Source organism: Saccopteryx bilineata, chromosome 12 (genome assembly GCF_036850765.1).
Source record: "Saccopteryx bilineata isolate mSacBil1 chromosome 12, mSacBil1_pri_phased_curated, whole genome shotgun sequence".
Taxonomy (NCBI): Eukaryota; Metazoa; Chordata; class Mammalia; order Chiroptera; family Emballonuridae; genus Saccopteryx; species Saccopteryx bilineata.
Window position 1 is genome coordinate 44,713,448 of NC_089501.1, and position 27,318 is coordinate 44,740,765.

The 27,318-nt window shown below is 45.4% G+C and overlaps 1 protein-coding gene across 1 annotated transcript in view; it reads left to right on the top strand.

Annotated features, from left to right (window-relative positions):
• MTHFD1L (methylenetetrahydrofolate dehydrogenase (NADP+ dependent) 1 like) overlaps positions 1 to 27,318 on the top strand; it is a 191,928-nt gene that overhangs the window by 28,500 nt on the left and 136,110 nt on the right. Inside the window, exons 8-13 of the mRNA XM_066247887.1 lie at positions 5,404 to 5,515; positions 12,724 to 12,815; positions 14,267 to 14,364; positions 16,903 to 17,076; positions 25,203 to 25,339; positions 26,775 to 26,821. Of these exons, the coding sequence (XP_066103984.1) occupies positions 5,404 to 5,515; positions 12,724 to 12,815; positions 14,267 to 14,364; positions 16,903 to 17,076; positions 25,203 to 25,339; positions 26,775 to 26,821 (660 nt within the window). The remainder of the gene's footprint in view (positions 1 to 5,403; positions 5,516 to 12,723; positions 12,816 to 14,266; positions 14,365 to 16,902; positions 17,077 to 25,202; positions 25,340 to 26,774; positions 26,822 to 27,318) is intronic.

Here is a 27,318-nt window from a genome sequence, read left to right on the forward strand (position 1 = left end):
CAGCCAGGGCCTGGACATTCTTATTTTGAAGTGTTTACGCAGCCATGTTAACCTTTCTATTTGATAGTGTGCTTTGTATTTTCGGGAAAATATGGATTTTGATCTATGAGTACAAAGCAGTAATCTTATTGTCGGTGTTCTGTTAACTCAAACAAGAAATTAGACATTCCAAGAATAATATATGTATAAAGAAGGGTTCTGCTCGTGAAAACTCTGCCTGCATTAAATCTCCATATTGTAAAGAACACACTCCACTCAAAGGGCAAGAAGTTACCAGGTGTGGTTCCCAGTGCCCATTTCTGTAGTGAAGTCAGTGACGAATTCCTGATTGCCCAAAATGGACTTTTAATTTTTTTTATTTTTATTATTATTATTATTATTATTATTTTTGCTTTTAGCTGGCTTGCCCATTGGGCGCCATTCAGACCTGTCAACCACACCCTTTCCCCTTCACCTGCGTGAAGACACCTCCCCTTGGGCACAGCAGAGTTGTGTCATTTGTTCCTCTTGGCTGACCACTTAAGAGGAGTCCTCTCCGGAGATGTCCTGTGGCCCCTTTTCTCATTCTTCCTGTTTCCCTCGGAGCTCTTACCCGAGCTGCTGGATTTAACTACATCTGTGTGTGGCTGGAGCCCCAGCTGGGTCCCCTCCTTCCTGACCATCAGCTCCAGGCCCGGGGCGTCCGGCTTCCTCCCAGCCCAGCCGGCTCCTCTTGGGGATGTCAGTATCGCGCCTCACCTCTCACCCGCGCCGCCCCCTTCTCCACCCAGCTTCCAGAATCGTCTGCCTAAAACGTGTCTCATGGTGTAAGGGCAACCAGAGAAAGTAGCCCAGTCTGCCCGCGACTTGTCTGTTACCAAGAAAAAGTCAGCAAATGTGGAAAATGGCATTTACTGAAGAAAAAAAAAAAAGTTCCATAAAAAAAAAAAAAAGAAAGAAAAACACCTCTTTTTAGGGCTTTGCCATGAGCTTATCGGGCACTTCCATGCCACCTAAGATTCTGGGGCCCTCTGTCAACTGCAGGGCTCTGGGAAGAGCCTTCCATGGAACATGACACGATCTTTAAAGCCACTTAACTGGGCTCACACAAACCACCATGTGTCTCCTGTCCCTTAAAAGTGAGAGGCCGCCTCCCTCGGGAGTCCTCCCTGTTCTGTCTGTGTGTGACAGCTGCCCAGCCAAACACAGGGACTGATCAAGGGTGCCAGTGTCGATCCAGGTGTGAAATACCAGTAAAACTTACTCTCCAAACTGTGCGGGCAAGATCAGTAGCAACTGAGTGTTTCGTCATTTTTTTTTTCTATGCCACAGGTTTGTCCTGTGCGCCTACATTGTGGAGCCATAGGCTGGGACTTCCTTTTCAATCCTCAGTGACCTCAGTGTCCATGGGTCACACGAGAGGTGGCAGGTGAATGAGCGTGGTCACTAAAGAAGCCTGGGTCACCTTTATGCTCCCGAAGGAGTGTAATTTTAGAATCCCGTCTTTGCCAGAGAAAGCACCTGCTGTTGATTTTTTTTAAAGCACTGTTCTTCATTTTGAGCTTTACTTTCTGAACTGTGCTGATAATTTTTGAAGGACATGGAAATAGGTTTTGTGGTCTCAGGTAGTTTAAACCACAATTCTTCAAAAATAGCTCTCAACCTTTTTTTTACTTTTCTTTAACCCACCCCAGGCTTTAGAATACAGTATATACAATTCTCATACTTGAGATTCTCAAATGTACCCTTTCGACACATACCAATAACAGAAGGTATACTCTGTCTTCTAGCCAAGGATGGTGAGGCTGTACTTTCTGTAGTTTAAATATTAAAATGCATTTTGTTTGCAAGCCCTGGCCAGTGGCTCTGTGGATAGAGCATTGCCCGGCATATGGACGTCCTAGGTTCGATTCCCAGTCAGGGCACACAGGAGAAGTGGCCATCTGGCTTCTCCCCCCACCTTTCCCCCTCCTCTCCCTCTTCCCCTCCCATAGCCAGTGGCTCAGTTGGTTTGAGCTTGGCCCTGGGCATTGAGGATAGCGCTATTGGAGTACATCAGTCGCAGGTGCTAAAAATAGTTTGGTACTCAAGCATCATCCCCAGATAGAGTTGCCAAGTGGATCCTGGTTGGGGTGCAAACGATAATCTGCCTCACTATCTCCCCTCTCATCTTAAAAATAAATAAGTAAATAAATAGATAAATAAATAAATAAATTACATTTTATTTGCTAAGTACAAAATTAGGATGTTCCTTATAACTTTGCAAATCACATCTTTCCTCCCGCTTCATGTTCTGACACTTGCCACCGCCACCCCTCTTAAAAAATCTATGAGTTAGGGAGAAACATTTTTCATGTCATCTAAGCTCTGCGGCCCTCCCATATGCTCCGTGTTAAATAAATGTCTGCGTCTCTGCATCTTGCTATTGTTTTAACATTTGGTCTTCTGCCTGGGGAGTGGGCGGTTCTCTTTAAGCTGTTTCTACTCAATTCTCAGCAGAGAAAGCAATATTTTGTTGGGAGGTAAAGTTTCAAGCCAGGCTCTGGCCAGCGTCCTTCCATCTGGGAGGAGGAAAGTAGAACTGCCAGTTAGACGATGAGTCTCCTTGAATTTTTAGCTCATTAAAATCTTCCCTGGTCCTCGGTGGGTTATTTATTGATATAAGCATCTAGCACTTTTCCCTTCCAGAAAGAATTAGCAACTCTGATGTGATCATTGCTAAGGGAGGAGGTTTGCGTCCTTCCTCTGTGGGATCGCCTGTCCCCGGCTGCACAGCCCCCTTCAGAGTTGTGTTCAGGTCAGCGCTGAGGGGTGGGAAGGAGATGGCTGAGATTTATAGGTAATGAAAAGAACAGGTTGTATCAAAGACACCACACGTAGGAGGAAACCAAGTGTTCTTAGGGGACTTGTGTGAGCCTGTGATTCTTAGTAGCTTTTTCCAAAATGAGCATTTCAGTCTTGTACATATTAACTTTTTATAAATGTTTGACATGTTCTGTTTTCTGCTGCTATTGTGCATGAAAATATAGCAAAATGGTGTTTCTAATCTGCTGATCATTTTTAAGCGTTACACATTTGTGTTTCTCTTGAGCCTTACTGCAGTTGAACATCTGCACTGGTACAGATAGATGAAGAGATGCGTTTTCTTATTCAGATGTGTAAAACCCTCTTTCTATAAGAACACTTTTCCCCTGAAATAGGACATCACCCAAGGGTCTAGCAGCTGCTTTTCAGGTCTATCAGTAGAGAACACATCTGGCATTAACACCCTAGATTGTCAGTAACGTTGGCTTTAAACGTCTTACTGCATTTTTACAGTAGTGTGACCACATCGCCTAAGAAAAGAATGGCTGTTTTAGCAGGGGCTTGTCTTTTTAATGTGGTGCGTACATACAGTCGGTCCACTGAGACAGCACTTCAAAGAATTTGGCTTCTTCCTGCGCCCCCAGAGAGCGCCGGACCGGAACACAGCAGACACTGTTTGGCTCGCTCGTGGCGCTCGGTGGGTGTTAATTCACTCTGCCCTGTGTGCGTGATCAAGTTGATCGAATGTTTCTGGGATGTTTCTTGGTTTTATCGGCTCTTTGAAAAGACATGCTTGGCCCTGGCCGGTTGGCTCAGCGGTAGAGCGTCGGCCTAGCGTGCGGAGGACCCGGGTTCGATTCCCGGCCAGGGCACACAGGAGAAGCGCCCATTTGCTTCTCCACCCCTCTGCCGCGCTTTCCTCTCTGTCTCTCTCTTCCCCCTCCCGCAGCCAAGGCTCCATTGGAGCAGAGATGGCCCGGGCGCTGGGGATGGCTCTGTGGCCTCTGCCTCAGGCGCTAGAGTGGCTCTGGTCGCAATATGGCGACGCCCAGGATGGGCAGAGCATCGCCCCCTGGTGGGTGTGCCGGGTGGATCCCGGTCGGGCGCATGCGGGAGTCTGTCTGACTGTCTCTCCCTGTTTCCAGCTTCAGAAAAATGAAAAAAAAAAAAAGAAAAAGAAAAGACATGCATTTACATTGTTACCATGCTCCTCCTCTGTTGGGGCAACTTGGAGCTGCCCTGAGCCTTGCCCGTTTGGCTCATACACCAGAGCGGCCTGCCACGGGTCTGCTTCCCCTCGCCGCCGTCTCTGGTCCCAGATACCGAAGGGACGTTAGCTGACGCCGTCTCCTGCCCAGACGGTGGTGCAGACTCTCAGGCTGAGGAGCCGGCTCGGTTCTCCGCTGGGATCTTCACCGATCGGCCTGTGCAGGCTGAGGATGGGGGCGGACGTGTGGAGCACCGGGCGGTGGGGAGGAGGCAGCAGCAGGGCGTTGCAGTCTGTGGGAAGAGTCATGGAGGAAGGGCCGTCCGTGTTGGAGAGTAGAGGGCGGGCAGCTTCCCTCTCTTCCTACCTCCTGGAGGATTCCAAGACTGGCTCCATCCGCGCAAACAGGACATCCCACAGAGATACTTATACTTGCTGAGCCTCAGTTCTTCATCTGTTAAATGGGTATAGGAACAGCACCCTCACCTGTTTGGGGTATTCAGTGAGATATTGACAGCACCAAGTGGCCATGTGCAGGTGCAGCCACACACACCCCCCCTACGGCTCTAAGATTCCTTCTCCGCCTCTGCCCCTCCAAATATGGATTCGGTTTCAGATCATCGGTTGCTTCGTTGGTACCTGGACAGGTAGGAGCTCGTTCTTTGGTGGAGCTCAGAGCCAACCGCTTACCCTGCCCCTAGACGTGACCTTCCTACCAGACATGGTCCTCCAGCTCTGTGTTGTCAAAGTCTGAACAGGACGGACGTGATGCATGTGTTTTGTGGCAGCGTTTGCCTTCTGCCCCTCCCTCCCCCAAATGAGCAGTATTTTGAGAGATTAACCAGGGCCTTCAAAGAAAATGAGATTCTTTCTCTAGCTCTTGAAAAGCCTTCCCTAGTTCTAGTAGAAGTTCCTTATGGCTCTGAGGTTGATGGTGCAGGCCAGAGGCCCCCTGCGCTGGTCAGATCTGCGAGTGGCCTCGGTGCTACATCAGCTCTCGTGTTCCTCCCACGCCGTGGCGTGAATCAGGATGCCACCCACCCCGGTGTGCCTTCCCGTCTCCTCCTTCCATTGCTAGAGTTTTCTTTGCTCCACCCCTTTTCTTGATGTTGCCGTGAGTGATGAAAACATACAAAAGACTATATATACCACACGGGGTCCACATGCTGAGGTGACTACCCTGAAGAAACTTTTAATGTCTCTTTTTCTTTCTAGAACGTAATAATCACGTTCTGTCAGTGCTAATCTGGGCGTCATTAGTGAATCAGTAACACTATCAGGACTCTGTCCGTGTCATCCGTGTGGGACTCGGGCCCTGCAAGAACCTCTTACGTTGAAATCGCTTGACGTTAATCGTCTGACATGTGTTTGTGCTACAGGTTAAAACGTGTGTGCCGTTGTTCTTTTTCCAGCTTCTCGAGGCTGACATTGTGGTCTCAGGCTCGCCCAAGCCGGAAGAAATTCCCCTTTCTTGGATACAGCCGGGAACTACTGTCCTCAACTGTTCCCATGACATGCTCTCAGGTAAATATGTTCAAATAGGTGGCAGGCTGCTAATCAAAATAAATATGACAGTTATGAGATGTGTAACCTTATTCAAAAGAGTGCACAAGACCCTGAGGTTGCTGACGTGGGGAGCACATTTTCCAGCAAGGAGAAGCCAAGATGCCGAGGGCAGTGACTGCCACCTCCTCCCTGCTGGCCTCTGGCATCAAGCAGTCAATTCACCTGTGGCCTAAGCTAGATAATTTGTACATGTGTGAGGTCAGCTAGAAACAGTGGTTTTTAGGGTCTTTTGAGAAGCAACAGAATCCTGCCTCCCAAAGAAATCTCATCTAAACATCAACATAGATGGAAACAGTTGCTGGGAGGGGTGGAAAATGGAGGCAAGTCCTCCTGTCTCCCCAGTGCCTCCTGCAGAGACCCCCCAAAGGCACCTCAGAACAATGTGAAAGTCGCCGTTAGAAACAGAGGTGGTATTAGCATCAGTGCTGATATTTGATGGTGTTTCACCAAGGGATCCAGGAATGCCCGGGACCACACCAGGCGCATGGTTAGGGTACTCAGGCTGGGCCATGGGCAGGACACCCAGCCCGGGGCCGCAGGAGCAAGCACACCAGGGGTGCCCTTCTCTCACTCACAGATGGACACTCTGGGGCCGCCTCCTCGAGTCCCTGAGTCACATGTAGAGGTAAGGGACACTGGCAGAGGGACAGCCTTCCCACTTACTGGTGGGTGGCCTCCAGGTTTCGGCATGGAGAGGAGGACCGTCCTGAGCGGTCCTGGAGGACAGTGTTGGTTTCCCTGACCAGGGCCAGAACTTGGGGCCGAACCGGGTGGAGGCCTCTGTCCTCATCCACCTTGCCGGTCCCACACTGGAGTTTTATTTAGCTCTTGAAACCTTAGAGAACAGTGTCCGGAAGAAACTAAAAAATAACTTCTGATCCCATCACCTCGAGAGAATGATTTTACATTTTTCTCATTAAAAAAACATTCAACTTAACTTTATGGGATATTCTAGATGGAAAAAAAATAACATACTAAAAGCATTTTTGAAATTCATATCACTCTTTCTTCAAAGAGAGATACTGGATCTTCCCCTCTAGGAAATGTAGCTTCTCCAAGACCTGAGCAATCAGATGACAGACCCGGGGGCTGAGGGGTGGGGTGCACTGGCAGGGCACGGGGGGTGCGTGCTCAGGGATTTGCGGGGTGCTCCTGTACTGAGCTCTCGGGTGGTGAGCACGTGGATGAAGGAAGCAGTTAGGTGTACTCTAATTGTGGGATTAATGGCCTTTTTTTTTCTTTTTTTTTTTGTGTGTGTGTGTGTGTAGTTTTGGGGTTTTTTTGTTTGTTTGTTTGTTTTTTGTATTTTTCTGAAGCTGGAAACGGGGAGAGACAGTCAGACAGACTCCCGCATGCGCCCGACCGGGATCCACCCAGCACGCCCACCAGGGGCGCAGCTCTGCCCACCAGGGGGCGATGCTCTGCCCCTCCGGGGTGTCGCTCTGCCGCGACCAGAGCCACTCCAGCGCCACTCCAGCGCCTGGGGCAGAGGCCAAGGAGCCATCCCCAGCGCCCGGGCCATCCCCGCTCCAATGGAGCCCCAGCTGCAGGAGGGGAAGAAAGAGACAGAGAGGAAGGCGCGGCGGAGGGGTGGAGAAGCAAATGGGCGCTTCTCCTATGTGCCCTGGCCAGGAATCGAACCCGGGTCCCCCGCACGCCAGGCCGACGTTCTACCGCTGAGCCAACCGGCCAGGGCCTTTTTTTTCTTTTTAACAAATAGAGAACCTACTCTAAATGACCTCTTTGAAATATAGTCTCTGGATATAACTTTTTTCCCCCTGAAAAAAGTCAGTCCCTAACCCATAAAGTGCTAGGCACGGCAGGTTGACCCCTCTGCTCAGAGTCCTGGTTGGATGAGGAAAGTCAGTTACGACATTATTTATTCTAGTGAATGTTTCTTTGCTATAATATTTACTTGCAGTTTTTTATAAGAGTTTCTATATATATTTAGGACAATTTTGGCATAGTCCTGGCTGGAGATAAGAGAGTCTCTTTCCATGTTCTTTTGGAATTTCTGCCCCCCTTCATCATGATTATATGAAAGTGACATATTTTATCAATGCAACTCTGCCTTATTTTTAATAAATTTCTTTTTAGAACCGTTTTTCTTTTTTCAAGACATTCTTTAAAATATCAGGTTTCAGTATAACAATTCTCTGAGGGTCGGAAGGGACTGCATCCTTCTGTTTTCATTTATCAGTTCTGTGTGGATGGCAGTTAGTTTATTTTAAATTTATCTGATCCAGTAGTAGTTTTCCTGCTGTTTTTCAGTGCCAAGAGCCCAGGATAGTTCCTGACACATAGTAAGGAAGTGCTCAGTTAATACCGGGTGTTGGGTGAGTGAATAAATGTGGGCTCAGCTCAGAATTATTCTCTGATTACAGTTTTAAGTTGGTTGTAGATTTCGAGACACTTCCTTGAGCTTGACCCCCACTTAGAAGCTGTGCTGATGAAATGGACGAACATTCTCCAGTTCGTACCATTCATGATAACATTACCTTCCTCAATAGTCAATATTTTCATTTTAACAACTTTGATTAGTATGCACATTTAATCTATGAGTATACTGGGGAAGGAGCTCCCCCCCCCCCACTTATATAATCTTGCCCCTTTGACGAAATGAACAGACTTTTTTTCAGTCATTTTTAAAAGGAAAGGTGCTTTCATTTCAAGTTAAGAACAAAAGAATTTTTAATAAACTTGTGATTGCATGAAGGCAGGGTTGTATAATGAGATTTTCATCCTCATCTTAATGGTGCAGGATTTTCCTACCCTCCCACCCCCGTAAAAATAGACGGGTTATGGTGATTTATGATGAGGTAATTCCATAGAGGCATTTTATTGAATACCTGATCTCTGGGGAGGTTTTCCTGATGGCTGATATCCCAGAAGCAGTGCTCGGAAAAACAATTACACCGAACTTCTTGGATCTGTTCACCCTTCTATGGCACAATTCTGTTTAGATTTAAAACAGAGACATAACAATGGTCAGTTTTCTAGCTGTAAGTGTAACCAATATCTTTATTCATAAAATAATTATCTCAAATGAAGGAAGTGGGTTCTGCTTGCTACAACAAGACCGTTTTGAACCCCAATAGTAGGACTTATTTCCCGATTCACCAAACGAGAGAGAGAAGAAACTGGTCTCGTGTCTCAGGCCCAAAGAGCAGCATTAAAACAGCGACTTTGTGGGTCGGAACGGTTTTATAGCATCATGTTAAGCGAAAATACTTACATTTACTGTGGGGTGGGGGCAGAACTCTGGGCGGCATCCCAGGTTTCATGCTAATGAGCTGAAGGACCCTGGGGGACTGTTAGGGATCTAAGGGACAGTTCATTAAGAGGGTTTTTTGGTTGTTTGTTTTAATTAATAATTGCATTGTACATACAGGCTGTGTGACTTTGAGCAAATAAATTAAGCTCTCCGTTCTTCATTGTCCTTGTGGGCAAGATGGGAGCAAGGCTATTGGAAAGAATAAATGAGATGCCCACCTCCGATGCCATGCCTCTTTCATCATAGCTGCCAATAAGTGTTGGTCCATTTCCTCTCTCTGCTTCGCTGTTGTCACACCACCAGCACACAGAGTAACTTTCAGATTCTTGTTAACAGAGTGTAAGTTTATATTTGAGAAATCAAGCCCAAAGTAGGAAGACAATCCAGTGAGATTTTAAGAAAGTAAAAAGGCAATTTTAGAGAAATTAGGCATGCATATAATATAATCATTATCCTATGAGAGTTGGAATATTTGCTTATGACTTTTTTTTTTTTTTTTTCTTTTTCATTTTTCTGAAGCTGGAAACAGGGAGATACAGTCAGACAGACTCCCGCATGCGCCCGACCGGGATCCACCCGGCACGCCCACCAGGGGCGATGCTCTGCCCACCAGGGGGCGATGCTCTGCCCATCCTGGGCGTCGCCATGTTGCTACCAGAGCCACTCTAGCGCCTGGGGCAGAGGCCACAGAGCCATCCCCAGCGCCTGGGCCATCTTTGCTCCAATGGAGCCTTGGCTGCGGGAGGGGAAGAGAGAGACAGAGAGGAAAGCGCGGCGGAGGGGTGGAGAAGCAAATGGGCGCTTCTCCTATGTGCCCTGGCCGGGAATCGAACCCGGGTCCTCCACACGCTAGGCCGACGCTCTACCGCTGAGCCAACCGGCCAGGGCCTGCTTATGACTTTTAAACTTTAATTATTCCAGAATTTATTGCATCTATTACTCGTTTTCCTTATTTTTTTAGGAAATTTTAGATATTTTAGACCTATCCCTGAGATATATTATTGCCCGTTTCTTTTCATTTTAAATCATCTTCAATATAATATATTTAATGTTTTTTTACTTTTTTAAAAGGTTTAGCCATTTAGAATAAACAAGTCTGTACTAATTTCTTTTTAATTTGGATTCAATGATTTCAAAAGGGATCCTTATATAAATTAATACTAATATTTTAATTATATTCTTTTCTCTGAAGATTTTTACATTGTATTCTTTTTAAAAATAGTAATACATAGTCATTTGCTAATGGAATTCAGATGTTTTAAGTTACAAGTGAGAAACTCTTGAACATTGTCAAAACAATTATACCAAAATTATATTTATTGCATTTTACTGTGAATGTATTTAACTTAATATATTAACTTGTTTATACATTTAACATAAAAACTAATCTCCCATGGTTTGGTTTTTTCTATACTAATTTGTGATTTTTAGCTCTTTCTGTTTTCAAGCCATCACATTAATTTTTTGGTAGCTTGTTCTTCTAGAGGGGGGGAGAAAATATTTAGAATCCAGTCTGTGGGTTCATACAGTGCATTTTCGATGAGAAGGGTGCCCTCGGCCAGACTGCAAAGAAAGCGGAAACGTTTCTATATAATAGCAATGGCAGGAAGGCTGCAGAATTTGCCGTGGTCCCGCCCACTTGACTTATTCTGGCAAAATTCCCGGGGTGATCTCAAAATAGCTCCTGTCAGAAAAGGCCTGTTCTGATTTCCAGGGAAAATAGTATAACACTTGAGCCTTAAAGTTTCTTATTGTGGAGAGTTTGGTTATTATAATAAAAATTATAAGCGAAGGGCTGTCTTTTAATGTGATTCATTGACCTGTCCCTGGAGGAGCCGTGAGTTAATGGGGAGTGTTTAGTGGGAAGTGAGAAGACCCATTTGGTTTGGGATGGGACCCTAGCTGGACTCACAGGCCAAGTGTAGACAGCCCTCCGGATGGGGGCCACCCTCCATAAAGGCTGAGGGTGAGATAATGTCTTTCCTTTCTCCATTCTCTCTAGCCATGAACTTAATAGTAAGGATGTATTCCTAATTGGCTGAGTTACCATCTTAATTGCTTCAAATTCTCTGGATTCAGCATTTTTCATTTAGTTTTAAGATGCATCGATCTTACTACGAAAGCAATACAGTGTTCACGTTAGAAATCTTGTGAAATACAGAATAGTACATGGAAGAAAATAGCAGTAACTCTGAGCCAGTCACCTGAAGAGAACCATCATGCACTTTCCCACACGCACACACACAAAAAGGCATTGCACTTAATTTTATGGGATGGAATATAATAGAAGAAGAAAATAATATGATATAAAAAAGCATTACTGAAATTCAATGAACTTTCTTCAAAAAAGAACTCTTGGTTCCTACATGATTCTTCTGAGGTTTAAAATCTATGTGTATTTTGTATTGTGTTTTTTCATCTTTGTGTTGATTATAGCCACGTTCTATCGTGTGCAAGTCAGTGGTTGAGATTATGGAAGGGATGATTCACTGTCTAATTCTATCGACAAAATATTCTTTATTCACATGGGTATTTGTGATTCCGTTCCGGGAACATGCATTTCTAAATTGATACCACCAGTTCCTAGAATGTAGCTTTTTCCTGTGTCTCCATCATTTACAGATACAGATAAGAACGAGAGAAGCATATTTCTTTTCTGTAGTGGTTGGACAAGACTTTCAGATCAGATCTCTAGTGATTTAAACAAAACAAAACAAGTCTCTCTCATTTGCTAGACTCTTGGCTTTTGCCCGAATATGATTTATAAAACTGAAGTGTTGCTAATCTTTAAACAAATACCTGAGGGATATGATTTTCCAACACCCTTAATACATTTGACAATAGAACATCACAGAACACTTACTCTGTCAGCAAAATGGATCGTTTAAAAGTGAAGTGGCCAGAAAGAGGGAGAGAGTTTCTTAATACAAAAAGAGTCGCCATCAGAAATGTTTCTTTTCTCTAAGGGGGGATGTAGGCTACATCATCTTACATGCGTGTTTACTTTTTATAAACTTTAGAGTGCCAACTAAAAGAGGGCAAAAGTGGAAGCCTTATAAAAAGTGCCTCTCTGTTTTGAAAATCAGGTTGTCCCCCAAATTAAGATTCTAAAATTTCTCAGTTTGTATGGGAAGTTAGTCATATCACTTTTATGATAGAGATTTTTTAAAAATAACCTTTGAAAAGCCTGATCGCCTGGCCTGTGGTGGCGCAGTGGATAGAGCATCGACCTAGAATGCTGAGGTGGCAGGTTCAAAACCCTGGGCTTGCCCGGTCAAGGCACATACGACAAGCAGTCAATGAACAACGAAAGTAAAGCAATTATGAGTTGATACTTCTCGTTCCCCCCAGCTCCCTCTCTCCTCTCTCTGTAAAACCAGTCAATAAAATCTTAAAAAAAAAAAAAAAAAAAAAAAAAAGGCCTGACCTTTCACATAACACTCTGCTCGCCTTCTCCTGTAGGTGCTTAGTGCCCCTCCTTATATTTCGTTTCCAGAGTGACATCGCTTTTCTTTTATACATACTGTTTAAACATACACACCACATGCCGAGCACTTTAAATACCGTATCCCATTCAATTCTCACAAAAGCTTGTGAGGTGGATATTACCCAGATCGAGTCATAGGCCTCCAAGTCACAGTTGCTAGGAAGCAGTAGAGGCAAGATTTTAATCCATTCTAACTCTATAAAGTGTGTGGCCCAATCGAGAGCCCCAAGCTGGTGCCAGGGACTGGTGACCTTCCTGTCGCTGTGCCTGCCTTGGCGTTCTAGCTTACTGGGATGAAACTGAGAACATCAATGACTCAGTGTGCTGACTTTTTACAAGGAGCACTTACTTGGTTATAAATGACGATATACTGAAAGTCTTTTTCTTTCCTGAAATTTTTCACAGGGAAGCTTGGCTCTGGTTCTCTGGGCATGCACTCGAGTGGTCCCATCGCAGAAAATGATGTGAGTCTCCTGGCGGCAGCTCTGCGGATTCAGGTGTGTTTGACGTGGCCACTTGGAAATTCTTGAGTTGGGAGCTTTGATTAATAGCGACTAATATTTTACAAGTGTTTCTGTTTGGCAGACGCAGTGTTGTTAAACACTTTGCACACATTATGTCATTTAATTCTCGCAACAATCCTGTTAGATAATGGCCTTCCCGTTTGATAGATGAGGAAATGGAGGCTTAGAAAAATGAAATTACTTGCCTTGCATCACATGACAAGTATGGGAAGCTAATCAGGGTTTGTTATTAGTTATCTATTGCTATGTAATAAATGACCCCAGAAAATTTAACAATTTAAAACAACCAACATTTATTACATCACATAGGAGATTTGGGAGGAGCTCAGCTGGATGGGTCTGGCCCAGAGTTTCTTATGCATTGATGTCTGCCGGGGCTGCAGTCATCCGAAGGCTGGACTGAGGCTGGAGGATCCACTTCCAAGATGGCGCACTCATGTGGCTACTGGCCTGTGGTGTTTAATTCCTCACTGGCTATAGGCAGGATGCCTCGTTCCCCGTTATGTGGACTTCTCTGTAGGGCTGCTCACAATGTGGCAGCTAACTTCCCCCAGAATGACTGCTTTGCAGGGAAAACTGAGGAGGAAGTTGCAGTATGTTTTATGACCTGGTCTCCAAAGCCACATGCCACCACTTCCTCTTTCCTGTTCAGTAGAAGAGAGCCACCCGTCTAGTTCCCATTCAAGAGGAAGGGAATTGGGCTCACTGCTTGAAGACAGGACTATTAAAGAATTTGAGGGCATTCTTTTGAACCAGCACCATCTATGTGACATAAAGCCTAAGATCTCCAGGTCTCCACTACATAAGCCTCTTACCTGTGCTGGCCTGAATGTCACCTACAGTGACGGTGACAGCCTGCAGAGGCACGAGCTACCGCTGCAGAAGCCTGCGCCTTGCATTCGTGCCACAATAGAATTAAACAGAAGCGGGTTTTAGCTCATTTCTTTCTTACGTGCATCGCAGTGCACAGTGAAAAAGTTTTTACTTCAAAATGGAATGCAAAGATCATGTTACATTTCAACCAAAGCCAAGTTTTGCTTGCGTGCGTTAATAATTCCATTTGCAGGGACAGTACTTGAAATGATGCTGCAGATTTGGGGAAGGCGGCCTCCAACCTGATCCTGCAGGTGTTCTTACGTTTTCCTTTTCTAACTCAGATGCAGAACCCGCTCTCTCATCTTAACCTATGCGCTTGATGTCTTAGTGAACACAGACTGTACCTATATCTTTTACGTTTTCCTTACTAAGAAAGAACGACAAATATAATTACATGAGAATAAAATTATGCCTGGTATTCGCTTGCATCCTTGTGCCAGTTTATAACCTTCTCACGGCAGGTCGTCCCGAACACTGTTTTCACAGTTCAGAGGCGCGCCCTGCCAGCTTTCACCCTCCTAACGTCTTCTTTTCCGTCCCTGCTGCAGAACATGGTCAGCAGTGGCCGGAGGTGGCTCCGTGAACAGCAGTACACGAGGTGGAGGCTGCACTGCTTGAAACTCCAGCCCCTCTCCCCAGTGCCAAGGTATCCGGGCGGCGGGTCTGTGCCGATGTCAGCTCATCCCAGTGCCTTCGCCTCCACAGTGACCACGGAGTGTGGGGCGTGACCTGGAGTATTGGGCTTTGGTGCTAGATAGATCATTTTCTCGAATCAAACGGCCACACTATTTTTTTTCTAGCGTATAAGTACTCCAACATTAAATAATAATGAACGTGTTGACCACATCCTATCGTTTCTAATGTGTTTCCTTTTTCACTTCTGAAGCCAGGATGTACCTACTGTCACTGATGAATCCTGTACTAAATGACAAGGGTTTTTTTTTTTCCTTAGTAATTCGTTAAATCATGGTCTCTTAGATGTGACCAAATACAGTAATGCAGTCGTTGGAATATGCTTTTTAGGGTTAGAAATACCCAACATCTGTCATCTTGGTTTTGAGGGCCATGTAGGGTTTCTACTCTGGGGGTAGACAGCCACCCAGCCGGACACCAGTGAGCCCAGGCTCAGCGTTCTTCAGAACACGGTGCTATCCACCGTCTGGCAGGATGCTCTGCTCTGGTCCAGATGGAGGTTTCTTCAGAGTGGGATTTAATGAAGTGTAAGCTGCATATTCTCTCTGTAAATTTGGAAATACAAACTGGAGAACATCGTCTCAGCATTTTTAGCATAGTTAGGGAAGATAGCTGAGCCAGAGCAGTGCATTCTGCAGCCTCAGAGTGGGTCCTCTAGGACTGCCCCAGCTCAGGGAGTGGGCCCCGCCCCTGTCGCCGTGCTGGAGGCCCCGCCCCACTGCCCCAGGCCATCCGATCGCCACTGCTGGGAAAGTGTCAGTAGTAATTGACTAAGGTTCACTTCCCATACCCGCTGCTTTTTAGATTTGACCTCGGTTTCCTTGGGCAGTCACTACACACTGCGGTTCCGTTATACCCACCAGGCTGGTGAAACCCCCCCAGGCTGTGCTCTCACCCCTGAAATAGACTAAACATCTAAACATCTTAGTCATCCTCTGTGCTCATTAATGCATAAATTCCAGGGGATGTTGTTTTCCATAATTTCATTGCTGCAGTTCTGTAATCTGTTTCATAAAATCCTTTTCCAGTTACTTAGGTCGTCCTAGGACCTTAATTATTTTACGTAAATGAGTGAAATCTACTTACAGAGAGAAAAAAGTCTGAGATGGACTCCAGAAAATTGTGCGCCACAATCTTTGCCTAAATCAAAATATTATAAATTCTACTTGGGGGAAAAAGTGCTTTAATTGCTTCACCAAATTTGACTTCTAGAACCACTAGGGAAAGGAAGGCAGGCTGAGTCATTTATAAATAACTCAAAAAATCAAAACGATGTCACTGTCACTTTTTAGCCAGTAAAGAGAGAAAACCGTGGAGATTTTCCAACTGTGAGTTCTTTGGTTTCAGAGACTGTGGGGGGCGGGGGGAAGAGGGGGTAGCTCGGAACGGAAAATGAAGCAGGAGCATGGGCAGGATCTGGGGAAGGGAGACCCTGGCTGGGGGCACAGAGCTCAGCCCACATCCGGTCCACGGTGCCCTCTCCCCTCTCTCAGCTGTTCTGCCACCCTGCGGAGAAGTCGGGGTTGGAGGTAGCTTGACTCTTATCTCGTGGGGTCGTGGAGAAGAAGTTGGGGTCCGATGTGACCGAGGGTAGATTGTCAGCAACAGCAACAGAAACAAACCAGAACAGGGAGGGATCTGCCGCCAGAGGAGAGGAGGGTCTGCCCCCCCACTGCAGAGCCCACTATGCACCCCAAAGACGGGCTCCAGGATGCCTGCCCCCCACTCTGGCTTGGGCCTGCCAGGTTTCCCTCACAGACAGATGGCCGGCCTGGCCCCCAGTGCAAAAATGGCCAAGCTTGGGAACCCCAGAGGCTCTCTCTGAGAAGTGCGGGGCACGCCCATTTTCATAGCACACGGAGGGAGGGGCAGCGGTGTTCCCTCTTGCCAGATGAGAAAATAGAACAGCGTGTTTGCCCAGTGACACCCCAGAGCGCCCAGATTCTCCTGTGTCTGAAACTGAGCTTCGGGTTTGGGTCCATGACAGTCGTGTAATTAATAAAATATTTTGGAATATGATTTTGGACTAGAAATAGGAAAGAGAGAGGGAAAGTGTGGACACAGATAAAACAAAGTAGCGTTTCCACATTTTTGAAAAGCCAGAAGACACATGGGGCTTGCCCAGTAAGAGTAACATTATACAGTAACCCATCTATTTGTGGCTAACAGACACAGCAATGACCATGGAAAGCACTGTGGTCAATGAGGGATTTATACAGCCTCCTATTCTAGAGCACAGGTGTTATCCTGGTACCTGGGCAGAATTCTAGGATCTTTACTGTTTGTTAGGAGTGGCTGCTCTAAAGTGATACACCATTTTCTCATATGCATTAATTGTTAGCAGTTGTGCTTAGGGCTGCTTGGGAGACGGGACCATGAAGCCGTGGTGTTGATTTGATTGTTGGCATGGTGTGTGGCTGTTTTTCATTCTAGCAGCGACCACCTAAGCTGAAAAGACTCTTGCCTCTTATATGTTTACCCCTCTCCCCAGTGACATAGAGATTTCAAGAGCACAGACTCCAAAAGCTGTGGACGTCCTTGCCAAGGAGATAGGATTGCTTGCAGATGAAATTGAAATCTATGGCAAGAGCAAAGCCAAAGTACGTTTGTCCCTGCTGGAAAGGTTAAAGGATCAAGCAGATGGAAAATACGTCTTAGTTGCCGGGTAAGACTGCTTTAAAATCCTTTCTACTAAGAAGACGTGTTTATCAAACTCTGTTCCCTGTATGTCCAGCTGTCATCACACCCCTCAAATCCATCCCGTTCTCAGACTTGACGTTACCTTGTCGGTTGCCCTTGGCATTCCTTCCTTTGACGAGACTCAAGTGTTTCTTTTCAGTGCGCAGCAAGTTAGCCTCCACAAAATGTAACGTTTAACAGGTTGCTAATTCAGTACTTGATTTTTTTGTTTCTCATATTGTGTTTTGATCGCCCTTGCTCTCTCTCCACTTTGGATTTTTTCCTTTAGTTTTTTAGGATGAAAATTAAATTCAGAATTGAAAGGAAACCCTTTTGGAACTGAGCAGGTTGTTTCTGTGTTCCACTTAGAAATGGCATTTTAGGCCCTGGCCGGTTGGCTCAGCGGTAGAGCGTCGGCCTAGCGTGCGGAGGACCCGGGTTCGATTCCCGGCCAGGGCACACAGGAGAAGCGCCCATTTGCTTCTCCACCCCTCCGCTGCACTTTCCTCTCTGTCTCTCTCTTCCCCTCCCGCAGCCAAGGCTCCATTGGAGCAAAGATGGCCCGGGCGCTGGGGATGGCTCTGTGGCCTCTGCCTCAGGCGCTAGAGTGGCTCTGGTCGCAACATGGCGACGCCCAGGATGGGCAGAGCATCGCCCCCTGGTGGACAGAGCGTCGCCCCTGGTGGGCGTGCCGGGTGGATCCCGGTCGGGCGCATGCGGGAGTCTGTCTGACTGTCTCTCCCTGTTTCCAGCTTCAGAAAAATGAAAAAAAAAAAAAAAAAAAAGAAATGGCATTTTAATGGCAAATGGACGGATAATTAATTCCCTGAAACTTTGGTTTTTCCTGCTCGTGTTTTTAAATTTTCTTACAGATGTATTTGAATTATAAAAACTCAAATATTTCTCTTTTCTTGTACTTTGAAATTGATGTTGGACCAAAGACAGATGCACAGTATTTATGAAAAGGAGTGTTTGCCTTATTTTCTCTCTTTTTTAAAAAAGAAATGCATTCACTAGCTGAAAAAAAAATGATAGAAAACAAGGGATTTCAAATATTTATTCAGTGTGACCTCAGGGAACATTTTAAAATTTCATTGCACAAGCTTTCTGATGATGTATAGGCCAAAGCTTGGGGCACACAAACTTCTTAAATAGGCGGAGACATTTCTTATAATTGGACTTGACTCATTTATTAACTTTGCTTTACATATTTAATTATTAATGTAAGTGCTTCATTTCTTTCTCTGGTTATAAAAGTCATGCCTAGTCATTGTAGAAATATTCCAAAACTACAGAAAGTATAAACAAGGGAGTGAAGCATCCCAAATCTAGCACCCAGAGAAAACGGCCGTTAGCGTTTGAGACCATCGTGACACAGATACGGTCATTCACGAATGAGATCACTTACATGGCTCTTCCAGCGGCGACTTGATCGTTGGACATTGTGTTCCACACCCGGGTCTGTGCAAGTCAAGACAGAGCCACATTATCGCTTTTCTTTTCATGGCTACATACCATTTCACTGTTCGCATCCAGGATTCATAAAGTGCTAAGGAAGGGGGTTCCCCAGCAGAGCGGGAGGTGGAAATACCCAGGATGAGGGTGGGTCCCACTTTCTACATCTTCCCAGCACCGAGAAGCATGCTGTGACCCAGCCACATGTTTCTAATGCTTCAAGTCAATTGAGGCAGAAAAATGATTTGAAAACATCATAAGGATGTCCCATAATTCATTTAACCAATTCTCTCTACTGCTGGGCACCTAACATGCCTCCCATTTTTGGCTCTTATAAACTGCCAAAATGACCAGCCTTAGGGATGCATGTTCATGCATTTATCCAATGTCTTCTTAGGAAAAATCCCTAGAGGTGAATTCAGTGTTTCAAAAGTACCCCAAAAAACAACATATCATGCAGAATATCACCTCTTTAATGGTATAATAATTGCTTCGTTTCTCCTCTTTGTTCTTCTCCACGCTCCCTACCCCCTCCTTTTTCTCTGGCTCCTTCTGTTACTGTTCTGTAAGAGGAATCAGCACCGGGGTCTTCCAGAGTCACGGAGGTTTTAAGGGATTGGTACTTCATTGCAGCACCTTGGTTGCCTGTGGCTTAAGCCTTCTTCGGGCTGCACAACTCACTCTGAGTTGGACTTCCAGCCTGAATAGGGTCCTTTCCGACGTAGGACAACCCCGCCCCAACCCGAATGTCCCTTAACTGAGCTACAGGAAAGCTCCTTGCTGAGCGATGTGGGTCCCCTCGGGCCAGTCTGTGAAATGAGCCAGCTGACGGAGGGGACTCTGGGTCCCCGAGTTTGCAGGACACACCGAGTCAGTGACACTTTATGGTCATGTGCTCACTGCAAGTTTGTCTGCGGTGAATAAACACACTTGCACCTTGAGAACTTCCAAAGCAAAGTCAGCGTCTTATCATTGGATTTACTTTCCTTCTCCCGGGCCTTGGGTGATCTTGGTGGGCGCGGTTGCTGGGTACCTCACCCTGTTTATGGAAGGAGGACTTCAGGAAAACTCAGGGCGGTGGGGGGGGCACACTCTCAGTTTACCAAGAAAAAGTCACATGGCATTTTTTCTCATGGAGTGGCTGTGGTTTCCTGTTTCGGGCTTCTGAATATTAGAAATGAAAACAGGTATAGACAGGGCCCTGCCCTTCGCCAGGAACGCAGAATGGATGCTTCTGCAACAAACGCTCTGCTGGTATCGTTAGCAGATCCTTCGCCTGAAATCCTCCTGCCGAAGCCTGGCCCCCAGTCGTGTGCTGGAGAGTGACCACTGACATGGCTAAGCAGGACAGCAGCTGCCCACCGGCCTGCGCCCAAGAGAACACCGCTCTGCACGGCCTCTCTCTAATGTTTACATGTGCACTTGAGCTGAGGAAGCCAGGCTGCCTTGTCATAGAGAGAAAGGAAAATTAAACCTGAATCCTCAAGTATACAGTTAACCCCAAGAGATTGGTTCTTTTCCTGCAATTGTGGTATAAGTGCCCTTACTGAACAGAGGGCCTGTGAAGGCACAAACATTAAGCTGTGTTCCTTTCAGCTGCTTTGGGGAAGAAAAACAGCTGAAAAAGTAGGATTTTGAGATGTATACGCATCTGCAGCAGAGCTTGAAGTTTTTTCGAAACTATATACCACACCGTATTCTGTAAGACGGGAATAAAGTCCTCCCGTCAGCACAGCAAATGGTATCGAAGTGTGTAAACTGCCTTTGTCACCTCATCTTTTCAAAGTTGGATGCTTGAGATTAGTTTAAAAAACAGAGATTTTATTTATACTCCAAAATGATGCCCATCAGTAGAGCACTGGTCTGGCGTGTGAATGTCCCAGGTTTGATTCCGGTCAGGGCACAGAGGAGAAGTGACCATCTGCTTCTCTGTCACTCTTCCTTCTCTCTCTCTTCCTCTCTCTCTCAGGTTCTCTCTCTTTCTCCCTCTTTCAGTCATGGCTCCATTTGAGCAATTTGGCTCCAATAGATGGCTCTATTGCCTTGCCTTAGGTGCTGAAATAGCTCGCTTGCTGAGCAGTGGAGCAGCTGCCCCAGATGGGCAGAGCATCACCCTGTAGGGGGCTTGCCAGGTGGAGCCTGGTCAGGGCGCATGCAAGAGTCTGTTTCTCTGCCTCCCCACCTCTCACTTATTAAAACAAAAATCACCTCCATATTCTTACTTTTGATCAAGTCAGTTATGGAAAAGTGACATTTTCTTTTTTTTTTCTTTTCTTTTTTTTTTTTTACAGGGACAGAGAGAGAGTCAGATAGAAGGATAGATAGGGACAGACAGACAGGAACGGAGAGAGATGAGAAGCATCAATCATCAGTTTTTTGTTGCCACACCGTAGTTGTGGCAACATTGATTGCTTTCTCATATGTGCCATGACCGAGGGCCTTCAGCAGACCGAGTAACCCCTCCCTCCCCCCGCTCGAGCCAGCGACCTTGGGTCCATGCTAGTGAGCTTTTTGCTCAAGCCAGATGAGCCCACGCTCAAGCTGGCAACCCCGGGGTCTCGAACCTGGGTCCTTCTGCATCCCAGTTCGACGCTCTATCCACTGCGCCACCACCCGGTCAGGCGAAAAGCGACATTTTCAAACCATTGTATCCTTCTTTAGAAATATAAATGATCCCTCCATCAGATGGAGACTTTTCCTGGAAGGTGTTTTTTTATTCTGAAAATAATGCCGGCTCACTGTATAAAAATTTAATGTAAAGAAGAGTCAATAGAAGGAGAAAATGAAACCTTTCTCTCATTAGTCAGAAGTGTTAAGAAATTTTTATATCTCCTCCCAGGATTTCATCTGTGCATTCGTCCTTTTTACACATTGAGATCATGCTGTACATCCCACTCTGTGTCCTGCCCTTCCTGTCTGAATCCCATCACATAGAGCTCTCTCCACGCTTTAGAATTCAAGTGCCCACGTGGTTTTAAAATAAATAACAACATATTTGTTATTGTACATTTCAATGTATGTGTAAATGCGATGTAAGTATATCAGCAGCGGGATGGATAGATAAACCGGTGGATTAATATTTCCCCCCCTGCTAGTAATAACCCAAGAGCAGAACAGATTAATTTTGAAAAGCTCTTCTTCCAGCTTGAGAATTTCTTACTCTGTCAGAATCATCTGTATTTCATCAGCTACACATTGCATGGTATTTATACCTACACATCACTCTATTTGCTTTGCCTGACAGAAGGAGAAGTATTGGGAATCGTTCAGGGAAGTATGCCAAGAGAATCTACGGGCTCTTGAGTTTTACATACTTTCCCAGTTACACTAATGAAAAGGAATTTGTTTGAGAACTTGACTCGGAGTGCAGCTGTAGGGCATTGATTGTGTGTTCAGGAGCCGTCCCCATTGGCCCTTTCCTGATTTCTGTGCAGAAGTTTCTAGAATGTCTCTGAATGGCTTGGACAGAGCAGCCCAGCTCAGTCTGTGACAAGACTGAATTTCACATTAAAGAAAAATTAAAATTATTTACATCCCTCTTTTTTCCTGTACGTTACCATATACCTGATTTGATGATTTTATTTTGTTAACTGTTTCTACCCCTTATTTTGGTCTGTGTATAAATAAATAAGCTTTATAGGCTTTTCTAAGATTGTGCCTTTCTGCCTTAGGTAACAATTTAAATATCTGTGAGGTTTTTTTTTTATTGGTGTGACCTGCACGATGGAACCAAGGTGTTTAGAAGGAACCACTACAGACGGGACCTCTGACCTATTTCCCTCAATCACATGTGAAGGGACACACCCGAACATACTGAGGAGTTTATCATTAGATAATAAAAGGCTTTTTAAAAACACTCCTTGTCGTGAAGATGCCTGGAAGGAAAATGCACTCGGGGGCTGTTTGAGCATATCGTGTTTGGAGTTTCTGTTTAGATCCACGGCTAAGAGCAATAGATTCTAGATTTGGAGAACAGTTCAGTTTTACCATGACCTAAGCAATCTCTTTGATCTTTGAGTAAGTGACCAACTTCGCCCTGTGTCCAAGTTGGCACAGAGCACTTCCATTTTTACTGTGGTTGACAGGAAACATTCGTCTCAGCCAAAGGCATTAAAATGGCTTTGTGAAACGGTTTTGTGCCCCTCTGTAACCCTGTACGGATGAGAATGGGCACAAACCTTCACCTCAGCAAGCTCGTGGCCTGGCAAGTGAGGCGAGGTGTCAGGAAGCGTATCGTAACGCCGCCTGGAGAGTTGTAGAATAAACATGTAATAGATTGGAGCAGATCAGTCCGCTGGGGAGAGTAGAGAAAAATAATGACCCAAAATCTCAGTTCTGTCTCCATACACCCTTAGCTCTTATACACAAAGAAATTTGGTTGGCACGGTGCTTGATTTCTAGGTCAACAGGATACATTGGAATCTGAGCCGAGGACACGGGGACAGCGATTAAAGCACATTTTGATGCCATATGCAGGAACGAGGTGAAATAAGTTTTTACTGTAGCTCTTCTTTTATTGCCCCCAATAAATACTTCCTACTCTCTGATTTCCCTGACTTGGAACCGTTGGCAGGAAGCTAAGCGGCCCTGTGTTTCTAATTAGGAATTGGAGGGCGAGCTGGAGCTTTGTGGAGGTCATCGCTGGGCGGGTCTGCTCTTGGCTGGCTCCAGCAGCTATGTAGCACATCCTTGGGACCAAAAATGTAATCCCTCGTGTGCAGCTTAAGTAAACCACCCGGTTCCTTTGCAAACAGTAAGTGCTCAGTTAAAAAGGAAGTGGACTCGGAGCCTAAACACCTTCGTGTAACTTTGAGTCTTTGTGCCGACCAGGTATCGTGTGGCTGGCGGAGTCTGAGGGTCACTCCACCCAGCAGTGTTCAAGTTGGGTCACCAGCTCCTTACCAGTGACCTCCTCGGTTTCTCTCCAAGACTCCCTGTCACACCCCTGCCTCTTCCTCAGGGTTTCTTATCTTTTTTCTGACTATTCACTGTCACCGACTGATCTTAGCCATGCTTCAGACGGCTTATGTTAGCTAATGATCTCCGTCTATGGAAATAACCTGTGCGAGGGTTTGATTTCCAGTTCTACTGATTGGGTGACCTTGGGCAAGTTACTTAAATGCCTTGTGCCTCAGTTTCCTCATTTTTCCAATGGGGATAAAAATAATTAACCCAATAAGTATAACACAGAGACTAGCATGCCAACCACCCCGAACCCACCCTCAATTTTGTCTGGCTATATTTATTCACTTGTCAGGTCTCAGTTTAGAATTATTTCCTCCAGGAAGCCTTCCCTGATGTTCCAAGTCTAGTTAGATCTCCCATGTACTCTCATAATAACAGTCTAATTGCCCTATCTCTCCTGTCTTCGTGCTTATCACATTCATTGTAATTGCTGGTTTATCTGTCTGTGATTAATTATGAGCTCCATGAGGGCAGTGGTGGAGTCCAACTTGGTCATACTAGACCCCAGGGTCTAGTAACCTGGCATATAGTGATACTTAATACATATTTGCTGAACGAATGATTGATTGCATGGCTCGGGTGGTCTGAGATAGTTAGGGATGATGTATCTAAAGGCATTAATTCTTTGTGGTCACGTCACTAGATTTGGCAGGTCAAAAAACTCCATCATCAGTTTTGTTGTGGTTGAGTATCCTAAACAACTTGACTCACACCATCTGACTCATAGAAGACAACATTGTAAGCCCAAATGACAGTTTCTAAAACTTGATTTTGGAGTTAAGGGTACTTTTGTTAGAATATGCTAAGGAACAATTGTATGGGGCCTTACCTGGGAATGTAATACACACCTGTCCTAGCACATGATGCTGTGATATTGTTACATCTGAACATGTGTAACGTTTGTTTTGTAGGGTGTTAGAGCCAACGATAAGCTCCCCAGAGCACAGGGGACCTCCTTAGTGCACTGAGGAGCTCTGGACTTACTCTTTCTAAATATCTGCAGGGCTGTTGTATGGGAAGGGATGAGGCTTAGTGTGTCTGACTCCAAGAGATAGGAGGCTAGAGGAATGCAGGCATCTCTTCTTTAGGGGAAATGACTTTCTAACTTTATATAAATTGCCTAAAAATGAGCCACCCTGGAAGCCTGAGCTCCTGTTGCTGCTTGTTTGCAAACATGATGGGGACAACCCTGGACACTATATCCAGAAGGAAATGGATGAGTGGAGGCATTAGGATCTCTTCTGATCCTGGGAGATGAGCCATGCCCTCGCTCACGGACCACTGAGTTAGGCGCTGTGCCCACATTCTGTCCCAAGTAAATGGCCTTGGAAGAACAAATGCCAAAGTACCTATCAGCAAGAAGTGACGTGGGATTAATTTTTGAAACCATTTCGATGGATGATTCTATATGGATTCTTGAAGTTGATGTTCTTAACACCACCGCTGAATAACTTTTTTTTTTTTTGTCTCTCGGATCAAGTTGTGTCTATATCCTTACTTTAACTTAAGCTGTGGCCTGTGTGATGTGGGTAGACCATATGGTTTAAGAAAATGGATTAAGTGGATTTTGGAATGGTATATTCTCTCCTAATAGCCTCTGATTTGGCTTTGGTACCTTAAATTTATTTTGCATAGGTTGTCTAGGAAATAGTCTTAAATTCACTTTTATTTTCCCTCTCTCTCCCAAATCAGGATCACGCCCACCCCTCTCGGCGAAGGGAAAAGTACCGTTACTGTTGGGCTTGTCCAGGCTCTGACAGCACACCTGAACATCAACTCCTTTGCCTGTCTGAGGCAGCCCTCTCAAGGGCCGACTTTCGGAGTTAAAGGTACTTTGTTTAAACAGCTAGCATGTTTTTTAGAGCAAAATTGGGGAGTAAGATCTTCAAAGTTTAAAAAGAACATCATCAACAGATGTGGAGTTAAAACTTATCAGAAAAATGGGTGCATTCTATCCCTACATGCAGCCCCACCTCCACACTCAGTAGGTGGCGGTCCCCCCAAGTTGGTCCTCCTGCAGTGGGGGGTTTTGGCAGAGGCCGATCCCCTTGGTTTCCCTGAACAGATCTTGCTCAGGAATCCAACCTTGAGCAGATGCCTTCTGTTTCATCAGAACCTTCTTTCCCAAGCGACTTTGAAACGCTGCCATGTATGTTGGAGTTGTAGCATCCCAACCATGATGAAAGATCTTTTCATTCAAGCAGCCCTGACCCTTTCGGCTCGACCCAAGTCTCATCTTGTTCTGAGCTGCTGGGTGGGGCCTGAGGAGCTCTGGAAACCCACTGGCTGGGAACAGAGCTGTGCTGGAACTCCTCCTTGGCTGTGGTTGGGCTGAGAGCTGGCCCCATCCCATTCTCTACTCTTCTCTCACTGATTTATTGTGAAATGATTCTCCAGCTCACTTTATAATAGCATCTATTGCTCTAATGACTCTTTGTTCTTGGCACTTTGTGGATTTTAGCAGTATTGTATTTATATTATTCTTGCAAATATTAATAACTGCTCACTCCTTAAGTACTGGTAACTTATAGAATGTCATGCATTATCCAGTGGAATGAATGCTAGGCTTGGAGCAAGAAGGTAAAGGTTTCATTCATGACTTGTCTCTTACTGCTGTGTGACCTTTAGCCAGTCAAAACCTCTCTGAGCTGCAGCTATAAAAGTGTAAAAAGGCATGTCAGGCTTACCAGGTTACTGTGAGGACCTAATGCGATAATGTAGGAAAAAACAAAACAAAACAGGATAAGCTATGAAATGATATATTTTTAGTAAAAATAAGTCTTTTTAATGTAATACCTTTGTAATTTTGAGAGATAAGCACCATGGCAAATCCTATGTATTATTATCTGAAATAAATTGAAATTTATAATGTTAGTGTGAGTTTATCAGATGGATTTTTTTTAACAAAAATTTTTGATACTTCAACTCATGTGCAACTTGAGTGAAGCATAGCCACGTAGATCTAGTAATAAATTAATAAAAGAATCTCACATTTGCTGCAGTGACCCTTGCTGTATTACTTTTACCCTTTGTTTAAACAAGGAAACGGAAGTCCTTCAACTGCAGAGTTAGACATAGTGTGAGCTTTCCCCCCTCCTGTCCTACTTGGATAAATGGCTGCGTTTCTTGCCACTTGTCGCTGTATTTATTTCGTCCTGGGGGTGCGTGCCTCCCTGGTGGGTCTGGGAGCCACGTCCCCAGGGCTCTGTTCATCTGCGTTGTTCTGTACTCGACAACTCATTTTCTGTTCTGTTGGTTGTTTAGGAGGAGCTGCAGGTGGCGGATACGCCCAGGTCATTCCCATGGAGGAGGTAAGGTCTCAAAGGGACATGGGTCATGTGTCACTGCTTTTCCTTCCTGTGCTCCCTTAACACACCTTAACTTCTGTGCTCCCAGAACCACAGGCCCACGACCCTCAACTCCAAAGTCCTAAAGGCTCTGAAAACCAAAACCCGGCATTTATTGTTATGAGCGATTCATGGATTTTGCCTGTTGCCGCTTCATAGTTTGCCGTGGAAATGCCGGTTTTAATGAAGGCATGCCGACCAGGTTGGGTGGAGACCATACCCCGGAGAACCGCTCAGGGTTTAGCCCGCAAGTATTGAAAGGGCACTGGGGTCCATCTGTCATGGCCTCGGCTGCCTGGCTTGGAGTCGGGCATTAGACGGCAGGAACTACCTGATGATCGTTGCGTAGGTCAGAGAGTCACACAGTTTGTTCCTTGAATTCAGGGACCTCCCACATCTTTGTTTCTGTCCCCAGTCTGAGCACAGTGCTTGGCACTCAGAAGATGTTTGTTGACCGAGTC